The sequence below is a fragment of the Marmota monax genome, unplaced genomic scaffold (assembly GCF_021218885.2).
Source record: "Marmota monax isolate L192 unplaced genomic scaffold, Marmota_monax_Labrador192_F-V1.1 WCK01_AAM20220418_F8-fsc00072, whole genome shotgun sequence".
Lineage (NCBI taxonomy): Eukaryota > Metazoa > Chordata > Mammalia > Rodentia > Sciuridae > Marmota > Marmota monax.
In genome coordinates this window covers 440,604-457,456 of record NW_026692356.1, presented here as the reverse complement: position 1 = coordinate 457,456, position 16,853 = coordinate 440,604, and the positions used below count along the sequence as shown (strand labels likewise).

At 40.9% G+C, this 16,853-nt stretch overlaps 1 protein-coding gene across 20 annotated transcripts in view; it reads right to left on the bottom strand.

Moving 5' to 3' along the window:
• Kiaa1217 (KIAA1217 ortholog) overlaps positions 1–16,853 on the bottom strand; it is a 417,045-nt gene that overhangs the window by 247,391 nt on the left and 152,801 nt on the right. The window contains exon 1 of one of the 20 annotated variants that reach the window (XM_058578589.1): positions 6,217–16,852. The exons of the other annotated variants lie outside the window; for them this stretch is intronic. Within the exon in view, the coding sequence (XP_058434572.1) occupies positions 6,217–6,318 (102 nt within the window). The 5' untranslated portion in view covers positions 6,319–16,852. Of the gene's footprint in view, positions 1–6,216; position 16,853 lie in introns of those variants that run through there. 20 annotated transcript variants of the gene reach the window in all.

Genomic DNA, 16,853 nt, shown 5'->3' with positions numbered 1-16,853 from the left:
ACCTTTCTGTCCCTTTTTTCACTGTCATTGCCTCTTTCCTCTTTGAATCCTCTGCAATGACTGGGCCTATTGCTATGATATGGCTCCAGCACATTACAATGATTCTTGAATACCAAAAGCTCTTTTCCTATATGCACAGGCATGGAGGAGCTTCTTTCTTCCTTGAGTCTGAAAACTTGCATGTCAGGAACTGGATTCTGAAAGGCCAAATCATTCCATCAACTGTGTCTTGGCTCAGTTGCTTGAAGAGCTCGGATATCTAAATTTAGATTTTCTTCCCCATGGCTTAGCTTAGGCAAATATCCCTCCCAGGCAAAATCTATCATTAGGATTCCCCTGTTAAAGCCATCAAAGCCTGGGAGAAAGTACTTACCAAGTCCCAAGTACAGAATTAGAACTTAGACCCATTTCCCACAGAAATAATGGAAAAATCAGAGGACAGCAGGTCAGCTCAACAGCAGAATCTTTACTTGCCCTTCTGTAGGTCAACTTGGGAGGCTGGTGCCAAATTCCACATAACCAGTTTAAGAGACAAACCTTCATAGCAATAAACCATCAACGGGGAAAGCATAGAGAAGTATTGTCCTTGTGCAATGGCACAGAAGTATTGATGCATAAGGTATCTGTGGCCTTGAGAACCACCACCTAGCATGAATTAAGTGATTACTTCATATAGTTCTATAACTTTTAAAAATAGGCATTTTGGCCCTCCATCTCCAATACTATGAATCCATTATTACTTTACCACTCCTTGTGAGAGTCCTAAAGTAAGAATAGACACTTCAGTTCACACACAGAACAGAGGAGGCAAGATTAAAAAAAAAATTAAAAATAAAAAAGTCCAGTACTTAACAATTTTTGACAAGTCTAGACAAAAGGGTTGTAGTCGAAAGTTGTTCACAGATGATTTTATATTTCAAAATTCTCTTTTAGAACATTTTGTGGCTTAAGAGTGTAATTATAATACAAATGTTGATTACAGCAGGATTGATTATAACTGGTTAACAGCCACTTTGGGTTTTTGTTTTTCATAGTAGCTGCCCCAGGTCAGAGGCTTTCTAATTGCCTTTAGAAAGCCCAAGGAATATGTATGAAAACGTGCCACCTGAAGCACAGCTGCTTATTTCTGCATCCCCCTCCTAATTCTTCAAAGAGACCTGACTCTCGACCTCATTTTTCTACCTGGAACTGCGTGCGCACGAAATCCAAACTTCTGATTGTACTGGGAGAGTACTTTGATTTAAATTATCTTTCCTTCCTCCCTGGCCTCTCCTAACTGAAGACTAAACCTTTATGTTTTCTTTACAGGGTGAGAAAAACAAACACAAGGAAGGCCCCTCAGTTTCCTATGGGCACGGAGCTGCAGGCCTGGAATTTTAAACCCTGGGGAAAATAACCAAATGCAGACACCTGAGCTCTTTGGGGCGACTGAACCAAACACAATGGATAGAATCCTCTGGCCTTTCAAAATCCAGCTTCCCAGGAGAAAGAGTTTCCATTTTGGCTTGTGTGTGTATTGGGGGCTGGCCCTGAGGGGCTAGGGAAGGAAGTGGTGGTTTGTTGCCTTTTTTCTCAAATCCTTCTCTTTCTCCATTTGAGAGAGAAGATGGCCCCTTCTACAAGGCACAGGCTCCCTTGTGATTTTGTCACCTTCAAGGGTGCTCAGCCTCCAGACACAGGGTGTGGTAGAAACACACATTTCAATTCCAGGCTCTAGAACTTTCCAGAAACAACCTCAGAACAGGACCCACATATAATGGCTGTACTCTAGCAAAGTTCCTATTAAGGTAACTCCAGCCAGGGGCAGTAGTGCAGGCCTGTAATCCCAGTGGCTCGGAAGGCTGAGGCAGGAGGATCGAGAGTTTAAAGCCTGCCTCAGCAACAGGGAGACGCTAAGCAACTCAGAGAGACAGTGTCTCTAAATAAAATACAAAATAGGACTGGGGATGTAGCTCATGTGGGTGCCCCGAGTGCCCCTCAGTTCAATCCCCAGTGCGCGTGTGCGCACACACACACCAAAAAAAAGGTAACTCCAACTGATCTGGCCGACATTATTTTATTTAGGAAAAATGATAGGAAATGGCCAAAGTTTTATTTATGAACATCGACATTCTCCCTTATCTTAAAAACAGGCTCACACACATAGACACACAGGCAGACACCGCACTCTCTTTTTTTTTTCAATCCCAGAGTCCCTGGGTGGCTAATCTTAGCTAGACTCTCATCACAATTGAACAGGGTAGAAGCAGCTTAACTGCCTGCCACGTGCACATACTGGAATCAGAGAGTGGTTCATCTTCCCAGAGCTGCCCCTGAGCCCTGGGCTTTGAGGGGAAATAACTTCCTGCGGAAGGGTATCACCTTTGTTAAGACACAGTGCCGATGGGCATCACAGGCTCATTGATACCAAAGCTCCAGAAGGAGGGAATTGCTTGTGTGCCGGGTTTGCTCACTGTCATGCGCGGGTCTAGGCGACCACTCTTGTGCTGGGCCCTGATTCTCAGCCTGGACCTTGGACAGATTGGCTTTTTCATTCACCTTTCACTTCATTGTGACAGTTAATTCCAGATTTTCAAAGCCAATCAGGGTTCCGAACATGCTGTCTTGGTGTGTGTGTGTGTGTGTGTGTGTGTGTATCTGGGGTTTGGAAAACAATAAATAATCAAATATAACTTTCTCTCTCCCACCTGCAATCACTTTCCTTTTCCCATGCAGAATCTGCTTATGTAGACCGCTCGTGATAGAAGGCACTTATCAGAGTTCTTAAAGACTGATACAAGCCCTGGGAAATATGCACCTGGGAGGAAACACCAGTGGACTCCCCTGGCTACCTGTGTGGCCACTGAAGGAAGAGAAAGGTGGGAGGCAGGACCTGAGTCAGAATCGGAATACTCATCCACCCAGATCGTGTCAGAGTGCACACCAGCTCCCCTGAGACTGCTAGATCATCCTGCCTTATCCATATCCTTCTGCCCTCCCTCCACAAACTCATTAGCCTGAGGCAGGAGGTCTCCCAATTCCACATCTTTGACTAATTCCTTGTGTGTCCCTGGATAAGTCACCGGAGCTTTCTGGCTTCAGTGTCCTCGTCTGTCACATGGAGAAGACTGAAAATACCTTTTAGCTCTTACATCTTTGGTTCGCTGAGATAAATTTGGACCTGAGTTCACTTGGATTCTCAGATCAGGACAAAGACTTAGCTGGGCGCGGTGGCACATGCCTGTAATCCCAGCGGCTCAGGAGGCTGAGGCAGGAGGATCACACGACTTCAAAGCCAGCCTCAGCAACTTGGGGAAGCCCTAAGCAACTTAGCTGACCTTGCCTCAAAATAAAAAATAAAAAGGGATTGGGATGTGGCTCAGTGGTTAAACATCCCTGGGTTCAATCCCTGGTGCCAAAAAAAAAAAAAAAGTCTAAGATGTAAGTAGGTGGTCTTACTTTGACAAGCAAAGAGTCTTAGGACCCCATGATGGAATCAGGAACCCATGAAGGATACTGTATCCAATGTGGGCTAACCTCAGGTGTCTGTGAATCTGTGTACTATGTGACCAGCTTAGGGGAATTCTGAGCACTATTCCCTTGTTACCTGCCATCCTTCCTCAAGAAGAAGCTCATGCTTCTGGCCAGCTGTTTCTCTAATAAATGATACCTACCTTTCCATTTCCTCAATACACTAAAGTTATAAAAAGCCATTAGAAAACCAGGTAGAAACTGAATGGCCTCTCCCAAACAGAATATCCTTAAACCCCCTCTTCTAGCAGGAGAAGAACTAAAGTCTCTATGCAGAAGCCTTTACCCTAACCCTTCTCATTTTTTTTTGTCCATTTTTTCTTGCTGTAACAATATTCTTGACACAGAGATATTTATCAAGGAAAGATGTTTACTTTGCCTCGTGGTTCTGAAGGCTGGAAAGTCAAAGAGCAGGGCTCCAGCAAGGGCCTCATGCTACTTCAACTCATAGCAGAAAGCAAAAAGCCACACAAGGATCCAAAACCCTAACCTGCTCTCACAGTAGATAATCCAGTCCTTCTAGAATTAATCCAATCCCTCAAGATTAAACCAGTCCCACAAGAAAGGCATTCATCCTCTTAACAACCTAGTCACCTCTGAAAGACCCCACTTCCTGATACAACATGGAAATTAAGTTTCAGTGTGAGTTTTGGAGGGAACAAATCATATATAAACCTTAGCATCTATTATGCCACTCTATAGTTTGGACCTGGAATGTCCCCTGCCCCTGTACCCCCTGTGTTGAAGGCTCAGACCCTGGCTGGTAAGGCTACTGGGAAAGTGGTGGACACTTTAGGAGATGGGGCCTATTTGGAGGAGGCAGGTCACTGGGGGCATGTACTTGAAAGTTGTATCTTGTCCCCAGTCTTCCCCCTAATTCCCAGCTGCCATCAGGTGAGCAGTTCTACTCTACCATACACACACTGACATGCTGTTCTGCCTCACCACCAGCCCACAGTGATGGGGCTAGGCAAAATGGACTGAAATCTCTGAAACTGTGAACCAAAAGAAATATTTCCTCCTTTGAGTTGATTTTCTCAGGTATTTTGTCATAGCTATGAAAAGATGACTAACAGCCACCAATATGATGACTGTGTATTTCCTTACCTCACTCTGCTCATATTATCTTTAAAAATATTTTTTTCTGACCATCTTGGTTCTATACATTTATATGGGCTCAAACTCTGCCTGTCTGAAATATCTTTATAGCCCTTCTAAGTTACTGGATCTTTCTTCTCTTCTCCACCTAAATGACCAGCAGCTGTTTTTCTTCCTGTGACCATATTATGTATCTTATTCTGAAGTGACTCTTCTTCAACTCAACATTCCATTTCTTACCCCCAACTCCTTCTGCTGCCAGGGTCTCCTGCTCAGTATCATCTCAGCCCAAAGAAGTCTGAACAAAGCATGCAAGGCCACGGAATTAGCCTCCAAACCTGAGATAGCAGCAGCACAGTCTTAACCAAAATGTTCAAATGCTCTAAAACACAACACACACACACTCAGGCACACACACATACACATACACACACCCCCATATTGCCCATAATTTCTATTAAAATTTAAAACTCAGGCTTATTAAAACCACAGTTGGTTCAGTTCTTTTAAGAAAACTCTTTTTTTTTCTCTCCACTCTGTTCCTATAAGAAACTTGCTAACCAGGCGTCGTTTCCTAAGGTTTCTTTCCAGAACATCTTCATTCTGGCAACAGGAAGACAGGCCGATGAAATAACAGATCAGATACAAGGATCTGTCAAATGAATCCCTGTTCTAGGGCTTCTCTATTTTTGAAGTTTTACTTTTTTTTTTTTTTTTCCTACGTGGGCTTCAATGAAAGTCTCTCCCCTGCCTCCACCATCTCAAAACATTTTCCTCGTGGGAAGACAGATGATGAACTTTTCAGCACTGGAAAGCCTGGAGGCTTCTACCATCCGAGCTCTGAGGACTGTAGGCGACTGTGACAGATCAACACCGTCCTCATGCCGTGTCTAAGTCAGGCAGGAACAAGATGGAACGTGCCAAGCCTCATCCACGCTTTGAAAAGGTGAAGCAGCCCAGTTCCAGGGCAGCAGTGCGTGTGTTTAAGAAATTCTTTGGGCTGGGGGTGTAGCTCAGTGAGACGGTGCCTGCCCAGCACGTAGGAGGGCCTGGGTTCCATCCCCAGCAGCACAAAAAAAGCAAAAAGCAAACAAACAAAAGCAAAGTGTTAAGGCAGAACCAGAGGGAGAAGAGGAAGTAGGGAAAAAGCAGCTTTTTTGACTTAAAAAGTTTTCACCGGCAGCACTGGGTTTGCTAACTTTCATGGCATTTCCAAATCAGAAGAGCACAGACACATGATTTCAGAGTCCAGCAAAGTGAGATGCATTGATTACACCCTACCTAGAAATAGTCTGTTAGAATCAAAGAAAAATGCTTCCTTTCTTTGTGCAGCAAAATTAAGAGATGTTTCAGAATAAAGGAAAGCAATTTAATTATCATTAAACAAGGTTTAACTGCTTTGAGCAATCATCCTCTCACTGAGAAGCATAACTGAACTTAAAAGAAACCTTGTGACCTGTGGCCCTTTCTGGCTCCCACTCAGCAAGAATTGGCCAGGAACCACCCACTTTCAGGTGAGTCGCCCAGGTGATTGGGAACATGACACAGCAGGCTAGGGACCCCAGAGAGGAAGGCAACCCCCACCCCTGAATCACACCACTTCTGTACCTGGCTTCTGGCTGGTGCACTCCGGGGCCCCCGACAGCAGAAACACATGAGCCCTCCTTCCTTCTGTGGCCTTTCCCCCAGAGGACAGACTGGAGGCTCCATGTCCACATCCAGTAGTGGCTATCGGCCAGACCTTTAACCTTCTCAGAGCAGTCAAGAGCCTGGCCCGAGAGTGACAGGACCTGCCCCCTTCACACTTAGCCGGCCTTCAGTCTTACCCATTCCTTCCAGCAAGCTGTCCTGACAGACAGGCTCAGGACTGGAAGTGTGATTCACAGGTAGAAAATACTGGTTTTTCATTGCTATGCAGATGCGGACTGGGTGGGGTGGGGTTTAGGTAAATCCGGATGTAGACACCAAAAAAAAACAAACAAAAAACAAAAAACCAAAAATAAAAATGAAGGCAAGAATGTGACTCTTTTTCATACATCACACCTGACCAAATAGGCTCCACCCACATGCCAATCACTGAAGAAATTAAAGTGAACAGAATGGTGGGAAGGGGCCACTTACAGCTTGCAGGTATATACAGAGACAGTTAATATTCACAAGCGATGTGAGATTAGAGACAGATTTTTATGTAATTCATACCCCCCCACCAAAAAAAAAAAAAACCTTGATCATGGCTTTATCATCAAGTGGCCAAATAACCAACTGTCTCAATGCCAGTGTTGGTTCAAATTGCTTGAGCCTGAACAGCCATGTACGCATGGTGAGTCTGCATCCCTTGTGGCCATATCTGCCTCTAAAATATGCTATTTTGGAACTTCTAGAACAGGAGAATAAAGGGGTGGGGGATATAACACACAAATGCCTGAGACCCACCACATTCTTGATAGTGAGGTTTGGGTCACCCACAGCATCTGACTGCTGCTGTCACAGGGCAGCTTCTGAAGAGCAAGACATGCTGTTCAAAGGTCAGAGTCAGAAACCTGGATTCCAGGTGTTAAAGGTGCTAGTGGGAACTCACAGTCCTGGGGCTGGGAGTGTAGCTTGGTGATAAAGCACAGGCTTAGTATGTGCACAAGGTCTTGGGTTCAATGCCCAGCACCAAAAACAAACAAAACAAAAGCAAAAACCAGTGCCTACATTGCTTATCTGTTCTGCCAACCTTCACTGGGTATATTCTGATTGCCCAGTCTGAGCGAAGACAGGGGAGAAACTAAGAGTTGGCTCCTTGAAATATACATTATTTATTTTTTTCCCACTGAGAGCAGATAAAAAGGCAAAGGTTTGATGTACCATTATGTCACTTGAAAAATCCAAACTCAAGGATTCATAACAATGTATCCCATTTCACATTACTGCATCAATGTATAGCTTTTTTTTTTCTTTTTCTTTTCTTTTTTTTTTTTTTTTTGGTGAAGAGGAAATATTTTAGTAACCTGCTCTGACTGGATTTAGAACTAGAGGGAAAAAAAAAATACATCTACATTTAGCCTTTGGGCTAATGACAAGAATGATGCATTGTGCTCCTGGACACCAGGTATGAGACCCTGTGGCACAAATCATATCTCCTCAAGATTCTGTAATCTGCCCACAGTGTGTTTTGGGGAGCCCTAGAATTAGTTCTACAGGGCTCCTTTAAGGACAGCCACAGAGACCAAAAAGAGGACAGGCTTAGTTAGAAGTGTCCCCCAACCCACTCAAAGGAACTTCTGTGTACTGTTTGAACAAATGCTAAAAATATTTTATCACTCTCCTACTTAAAATCTTCACACTACCCAAAGAATGCACTCCAAAGTCCTAACTGTGGCTTTATAATTACAGCTGCCTCTTTCATGTCATCTGAGTCATTCAACAGACAAGTCTCTTCCTGCCTTGGGGTCCATGCACTTGCTACTCTTCTTCCTGAAAAACATGCCCATTATTTGCCTAGCCTGTTTTCTTACCTGGCTTCTTTCTCATGTAACTCTTTTATTTCCTTCATGGCAAGCCCCTCAGCAGTGGCTTCTTGAAACCATGGATAGTACTGAATATATAAACTATTATATATATTTTTTTCCTCTTCAACATATTCAAATTGCCAACCAGCATGACTCTTGTGCTTTGGGGCCATTAGTCAGTAAAATAAAGGTTATCTGAACACAAGTAATATGATATTATGGTAGTTAATCTGATAACCAAGATAACTAATAAGTGACTAATGGGAGGGTAGCATATACAATTTGGATACACTGGACAAAGGGACATTTCACATCCTGGCAGGTACAAGATTTTATCATGCTACTCAGAGTGTGATACAATTTTAAAGTTTTGAATTGTCTATTTCTAGGATTTTAATATTTTCAGACTGAAGTTGATAGCAGGGGAAATGAAACTATAGAAAGTGAAACCATGGATGAGGATGGAGAACTATGCTTTCTTCTCTGCCTTCTCCCATTAGATTCTAAGCTCTGTGAAGGAAGTGAGTGATCCTGTCATCTCATGTAGTGTATTCCCTGTGTCCGGTGCAAGACCTATTTGAACTAAAGTTTCAGTGCTAAATGAATAAATGGTTGAGTTTTTTTTTTTTTTTCCTAAATCAAACAGATCACATGTTGCTGTACCATCTTAATGTTATTCAAAATTATTTTCACTTAAAATTCAATTAGCATAATTTCACATAGTTAAACATCAAAGCCACATTCTAAGGCCTTTTCATGGATCCATGGAAAGTCAAAGCCACTGGTTCTGAAACCGTTTGCCTTTAAGTAATGGAGTAATCTTGTACTAGTCAACTCTTCTAACTTTGGATTCTTCTCCATGAAATTAAGATGACTCCCATCATATATTCAAAGAACCTTTCCACCTTGAACTTAAGTCACTGATTGGGCAGAAATTGACCTTTTCTCACAAAATGTTTCAGGAGATGTTTCCATTATACTTGCTGCCATGTACTGAGCTTCTACCACATGCCTGGTACTGTGTTAAGTACTTCTCATATAAGGCCTCTGATCTGCAAACCAATTTGCTGGGTAGGAGTTCTCAGCCCTTTTTTTCAGATGCAGAAGTGGAAGCTTACTTAGATCAGGTTTGCTCAAGACCACACAAATAGTAAGTGGTAGAACCAGTTCTTAAAGCTAAGTCTGGCCAAGAACAAAGGTAAGATCCCTCTCATCTCTTGCACTATTTCTTGGAGAAAGCCTACAAAAACATTAGGTTAGGGTCATAGTCTATAGTAGAATCAAACAGGTAAGGATAGCAGGTGTGGACAGAGACTGGGGGGTTAAAGTGCACCCCGGAGTCTACATCCCCATATTACTGGGGCGGCTGCTACTTAGTGCTACCAAAGATTCTGATGGTGTTTCTTGACCATATGATTTTTTTTTCTTTTTCTTTTCTTTTTTTTTTTGGTCAGGATGTAAGAAATTTGATTTTTAGGTGAAAATGCCTAATTCTAAGCCATTCAAAGCATTAGTGGTTTTGTCCGTTTTGACTCTTTTATTTATTTTTTATAGTGCTGACGACCAAACTCAGGGCCCTAAAGCATGCAAAGTGTGTACTCTACCACTGAGCTATACGCATAACCACATTTTAGTGTTTTATTGAAATTTGCAGAAGTCATTGAGCAGGTGTTTCTGAAGACCCTGGCCCCAAGACAGATACCTGCCAATCTATTCTTATGTCTAAACCTCTGAAAGTTGCCCCATTTGTCTCTAATTCCAGTAAGCACTTTGCAATCCACATGATTGCAACTGCTCAAAATATATGAATGGCGCCATGCTGTTAAATCCCGTGAACTGTCAATTGTTCTTTCTTTGAGGTGAAATCTGAGGGCCTGTTCACAGAGTACAGGTTTCCGAAGGAAGAGATTTGATCTGTGCGTGAGGCTTTCTTCCTAAAATGCCAGGAAGAAGGTTGCTTAATAAATGCTTTTGACATTCCTGACCAGTAATCTTTAGGCTTGACTTTAGGGTTAAGCTAAGCTCTCCTTCCCTCCCTCCCTTTTTGAGAGTATTCCTAATCAGTAGCAAAAGGATGGCTGTTCCAACTCCATCAGGTTGCTCAACTCCACCCTCTGGTGTGTCATTGAAATGGAAAAAAAAAAGTAAAGGTAGGAGGTGCCAAAGAGAACTTCAGGCTACAAAGGCATGTGGTAAATCATTCCCAGCATGATTATAGTGTTTGGAAATCCAACCTCATAAAAAGAGCCACAGTTTTCATAGCACACCCCTCAGGGAGCCCAGAAAAAATGCCCTAGGCTGAATCAGAATTGCTGAGTTCAAATCCCTATTCCTTTGCTTAAAGAATCAAGTTTCTAGATTTTTCTGAACCTTAGTTGCTTTATTCATGTGTCTCTCTTCATACATATAAATAAGAACTTTTTAAAAAAAGAATTATATTTGAAATAACTTGTGTGAAACTTTCTGACATATAGCAAGTGATATAATATGGAGATTCTAGTACCCATATTTATTTGCAAAGATTTGAATGCATACAGGGAAAATTTTTATTGTATTACATTAGAATGCAAAAAGGAATATACGATTTGGATATATATGTCTTACATAGCCAATGGTATTTAATATGTGGAGGAAGAAAATATTGTAGATAATCTATGATATAGCAAATTTGGCCCATTTTTCTAAAGATTCAGAAAAAGTTCAATTAGACTAAAAAGTGACCTTCCTCCAACCTGGGGCTAAGGTAATTATGTTCTCTTTAATTGAATTACTTAAATTGCAGCTTTCCCTTGATTTGCACACCACAGCCACAGTTTTACCCTCTTTTCCTCTAAGCAGAGTTGTTTCTCATTAATTTTTAGGTTAACCAACTAATGCCAGGCATGTTTATTCACAAAACACTATATTAAGAGGCATTTATTTTATATGTGTTCCCCTTTTGCAAATATTTGCAGTAAGTTGCAGAACTGAGATTTTTATGAAGTTAAAAAAATAATACTATATTTAGGGAAAGTGCAAAGTTTCAGAAGTAGCTTTTGAGAAGGAGGAAGGAAGAAGAGTTTAATTACAGTGAAGATAGTTACTGGGATTTGTGCTAACAAATCAAACCCCCTACACTTGAGGTTTGACTGCTTTCTGTGCATCTGAATTAAAGAGGAGTTGGAGTTTAAAACCACGTCTAAGACTTTGCTTGGTGATTTGGGAGTATAACATGTGTTGTTTCTTTCCTTTCATAAGACATCCTCTGACAGTGTGCCTTCTATTCTTGACTTGCTCTGTGGTAAACAAAAAAGAGCTTAACAGTCTTTGCAAATCTAAATATTCTGTATATGAAAACGGTTGTTATTTTCACTTAGGAAACAGAATCATCAATATACAGGTTTGGACTTCCTACAGAAACCTAAACAGCCTTTATCTACAGTAGATTCTTAGTACCTTGGTAAGGGGTGGGATTTAGTTATAAAGAGATATTTTGTACATTGGGTCAAAAGATGCCCTGCCCTACAAAGATGAGTTTTTGTATTTGTTGAAAAGTACCAGCAACTTAAAAACATTTAAATCAAACACACCTGATACTTGGAATGCAAAACAGGATTTGTTTAGAAAGGAGGGATTCTAATTGGAATAAACTCATTTAGGGAAGACATCAGAGGCGGCTGCTTCTATAAAGAAGGACAGAGGAGAGACCTGCTTCCCTCTTGAAGGGACAACTCCACCAGTATAAACATACACCTGCTTTGATACATGACATGAAGTCACTTTTCTCAGCCTACCTGGAAACTGCAGGCTTACCTCAAAAGAACACATGCTATACTCCAGGGCAACTAGTTGTATTCTGTTTTTAATTTATGTTTTTATTAGTGCATTATAGTTTTATATAATTGGTTTCATTTAAAACTAGTTTTTAAGTATCAAAGTATTACATGTCTGTGGTAAAAATGTACATAGTAGAGAAATACAGAAATTAATAAAACTTGCTTCTCACAGCTTGCTAGTTCCTCTCTATGATATGACATCATTTTAGGAAATTTTAAGGTCTAGATAAGTATACAGAAAATGTATATGCTTTCTCATACAATAGGGTCCTACAGACCTTTTTAAAGACCTTTTAAAAAGACCCTTTTTAAAATAAATAGGATCCTGTTATCTATATTGCTCTGTAGCTCATACTGCTTGTGTAGCATGATTAGTTATGTGTCCATATGTGGATGGAGGGTCTCCTTCACGTATTGCCATGACTGCAGTGAACTGCATTACATGAATGTGCCAGAACATCCTCTGTGACATTCCTATTGATACGATAAATTGGTGAGTCTTTTATAGAGAAAATTGGGCGATACCTTTCAACTCTAGTAATCCAATTTGACATCAAGAAATTTGTCCTTCTGATGTGCTGACATGTGCATCGTTCCAAAGAGGATCAGTGCAGTACTATTCATAATAGGGAAAGGAAAAAAAAAGCAATCTAAAGAGCAATTAAAAATGGGTCAAGTTAATATATTATGGAGCCACAGTTATAATTGCTCTGAAGAGAGAAGAGTTTTAAATAAGAGTTTGTGCTATTCTCGAAGTCATAAACACATACATCCACACCCACACACCCCACAAAGAAGAAACTGAAAATTGTCCTTTATGAAGCAATTGGTTGGAATTTGCTTTCTTCTGGAGTCTTAAAAATTAACCTGAGAAGGGAACCAAATAATAATACAGTTAAAAAAAAAGGAGTTTATATAACCTTTCTCAGTGCAAAATGACAAAACAACAAACCTGTCCTTCTGGAATGACAAGCCAAATAACGGCTACAGCATGTTTTTCTTAGTAATGACTACTATGTAAATGAGACCTGACATCCTCCTTGATATTCTGAGGGGTATCCACCAATATTTTTTAATGTCAAAGAGAGAAAATGACCAAGGGTCCATCTGGTTCTCTGTTCTCTCAGCCATTCCAAAACAGGAGGCGGCAGCCTGCTTTGCTTCTGAATGGCAAACAGTATGGTCAAAGAAAGTCCTCTCGGAAAAGTCTATGGCACCATGTGGCAGTCCTATAGAGCATCTCTGTGACTGGGCCTTGGCTTTCTTCATCTTACTTGATCACAACAAAGCAGGGGCAAAGAGCCCAGGAAAGCCCACAGTGCAGAGGACTCTCACCATTAGTTTTATGGTCAACATGATCATCTGCATTTACCAGCCCTAATAAAACTAAGAGTGGGAAATACCTTTCTTACTTCACTTGCTTAATCATGAGCAAACAGAAAGGAATGGAAGGTAAAATCACACAATAGAAACGAGCTGTGAAATTAAACTGCAATGCAGAATTCTGGGGCCATCAGAGCCAACAGATGCTAACATCAACCTGTACTGACTGACAGAATTCATGTATCCCATTAAATTAGCTACTTTCAGTAAGCCCTGGTTAAGGTTTTGTCCACATGCATAATATTTTACATTTGCTTTTGTGATTCATACAGCTGGGCATCTGAATGTTGTTTCTGCTGCCTATTTGGTCTGTTTTCTGGAAACAAAAGCAGCAGAGTTTCCTGTCTTTAGGATAAAGCTCATCCTGGCCCACTTAAAGCCATTCTGATTGCACTCTTCCCAAGACATCCCACAGGTCTCAAGACCGCCAGCTGCCCTAACATCACACAACTGTCATAATGAACCAAGCTGGGGCTTATCTCTTTGGTTATGAAACCATGAGGGAGAGCAGATTTAGTGACAGAATCCTGCCTTCAGGGCTGCAGGTGTAGCTCTGCCTAGAGCACTTGCTAGGTACATGTGAGACCCTGCACACACACACAAAAGTAAAACTGGGGGTGTTTCTGATGGAGTTCAGGAGAACTTTCTACTCTCTGATTCCTCAACAGCCAGCCTGAGAGAAATTTCTAGATCCATTTCTGGCACTGGGAGATTCTTTCTTTTTGAAGAAATGACTTACAAATAACTTACATGAGAATTTCAAAACAGTTTTTTTTTTACAAGAGAATAATGTAATACTTAAAGATCGCTATCTCCTTTATGAAGAAACTTTTAAAATTCAGATGCTGTATTTATTTAGAATATGAACAAACCTGTAGGGGTTTTATGCTATGAATGAGGAATGGATCCCGGATTCCAGTGCCTGCCACCCAATTCTTCAACCCCTGAGCAGGGATCCTCTGACTACCCAAGTCTTCCCTAAGTCCTGGTGCAAAGTGCACTTCTGGAGCTCATCTCTGCTTACTGACCAAAGAGATCTCTGATCACCACAACAAGTATGTGCAATATGAAGTTTCAATGGAGTTTTAAAGCATGGTCTGCAGGATTTAAAAAAAAAAAGAGTAAGAATGTTCATTAGTGATTCCAACCTATTTGGAATATTGGTACCCTATTGCTGTTAGATTTCCTGGCTCTCTTTCCACCTCACAATTGCTGATTTGCGGTTCTGAAACTTTGAATGAAATACATATTTGATTTCAGACTTCTAGATCTGCCCTTGAGATAAGATAACCAGAGTTGGAGCCAGCCTCACAGCCGAATTCATCTGACCACTGAGGTTATCTGCCAATGAATGGGCTCAGCCTTGGCGGTTCAGATGTCTGTCAAAAGCTGTCCATTAGAATCCCACTTGATGGGCCCACCCAAGACTTCTGCTAAAAGACCCTCCTTGCAGCAGTACGGAACCTGAATCATTCCAAATAGCGTAACATGGAAAAATTAGAAAAGTCGCTAGAAAAACTCTGGAACTAATAGAGTATTTTCCCTGGCTAGAAACACGACTACTAAAAATAACACAATGAAAAACATATTTGTGTCTTCCACACAATGGATGCAGAATATAATTATGGGCTGTGTATCCGTCTGGGATGAAGACAAGGGAAGAGGTGCCAACATCCAGAACACAAAGGGAGTAAAGGGACAGTGTGATCAACTCCTGGCTGGCTTCTGCACACTGTGGAACTCCCAGCCCCCAGGTGACTCAGGTTTCTGCTCAGCAAATATCTGTAACATCAAACCCGATTCTTCTCTTGGGGCTGAGAGAAATTTGAGGAAGATAAGGCTTTAAAATTTAAATCTATGCAGTGGATTAGAGCTCCTATCAATAGGAACCAGTAAAAAGTAAATTAATGCTACTTCTATATTCCTCTCTAGGAAAAAGACATAAGCGCAATTAACTTTGTTTAAAAAAAAGAGAGAGAGAATATCCTAGGTCCTTTGACACACTTAACATTTTGTATTTTAATTAATTTATAAGAATAATTGCTTGCTGCTGGGAGTTATTTTAGTCACATTAATTTTTTTCTATGCTCCTTAAGATCAGAAAAAAATGCAGAATGGTTTATTATGTAGTATTTTTCTTTCTCTCAATGAGCCATGGTTTCTTCATCTGCAAGCTGGGAATAAAAAGACTCTGAGAGTCTCACTGGGCTGTTGTAATGATAAGACAAAGGATGGGAGGGCCACTATAAATAGTCCAGTTTCTTATAAATAAAAACAATCCCTAACACATGGAGTATGAATGCTTAGAATTGTGCCACAATGTTGCTCCTGTTACCCCCATTTTATAGAGAAGAAAACTGAGGCTTAGGGATACGAATTTACTTTTCCCAAGTTTACACAGATAATACGTGGCACTGCCAGGCTGCAAAGTCCCCTTTATCATTCACTTTTCTGCAATAACCGTGGCAATCACAATTTCATATGAATGGCAATCCTGGCACTAATCCATGCTATCCAACTGCAAAATTTCAGGAAGTCTCATGTTCATATATTAGTTTCTAAAACACTTTAAAACCTATCAGCTTGCTCATAAGTACTTTTTGTTTCAAAAGTCCAAGTTCCGACTGCACAGGTATCCTTAAATTCTGTGCTTTAACTTCACGTGCTGCATGTAAGAGACAAATGAGTTCTCTTTGTGTTCCTTTTAATCTTGGTGGACTTAACTGCTCACCTCAACTGTTGTCCCTCAACTAACTCCCTGATCCACAGCCACCTGAGTGATCCTTATCACACTCAAATGACTATCAAGATGTTTACCTGCCATCTGCATGCCTGATGCAAACAGAAAACCCCCTACTCCCAGGTGTGGGGGTTTCCTATTTAAATAAAGCATGCTTTACAAACAAACTACCTCTAACTACCCTCTTTCCCCCAAGAAGCCTTTGTCTCTTTTCTCAGAATTTAGAACTCCTGTTTCCCTAAAAGTCCAGAAATGAATATCTCAAACAGAATTTTTTTTTTTTTAGTCCCAGAAAATGCGTCTATGAGCAAAGTATACTATCCACATTAAAACAAAACAACACAAACATGCAATGTTCCTGAGCCTGATTCCAAGACAATTCCTGTGCTATTCCAGGGATTTTATTTTGGGGGGCATTTTACAAGGTGAACATACAGAATTATTCATAGCCCCAATTATGGAGTAGAAGAAGAAAATGCATGCACAACATCTGGGAATAATCAACAAATATGTATAGTATCTCGATTCTCAGATGGTCTTTCTAATCCTTATCTATGGCATTCTTACCACATTATTCACAGGGCACAATCAGCATAATGCATAATGCATCTTTTGTTTTTCAGCCCTATTCAAAAGATCTCCATTCATTCAACAACAACAACAAAAAGCCCTTAAAACAGCCCTGAAGCTCAACATTCGGTGTGGGAAAGCTGTGCTTATTCAGTTCTTCCTGCCAAGAGAACAATGCACAGAAACAGACCACAAGGTTTCCAAATAATTTTTGGCAATAACTTGGAAGGAAAAAAAAGACAC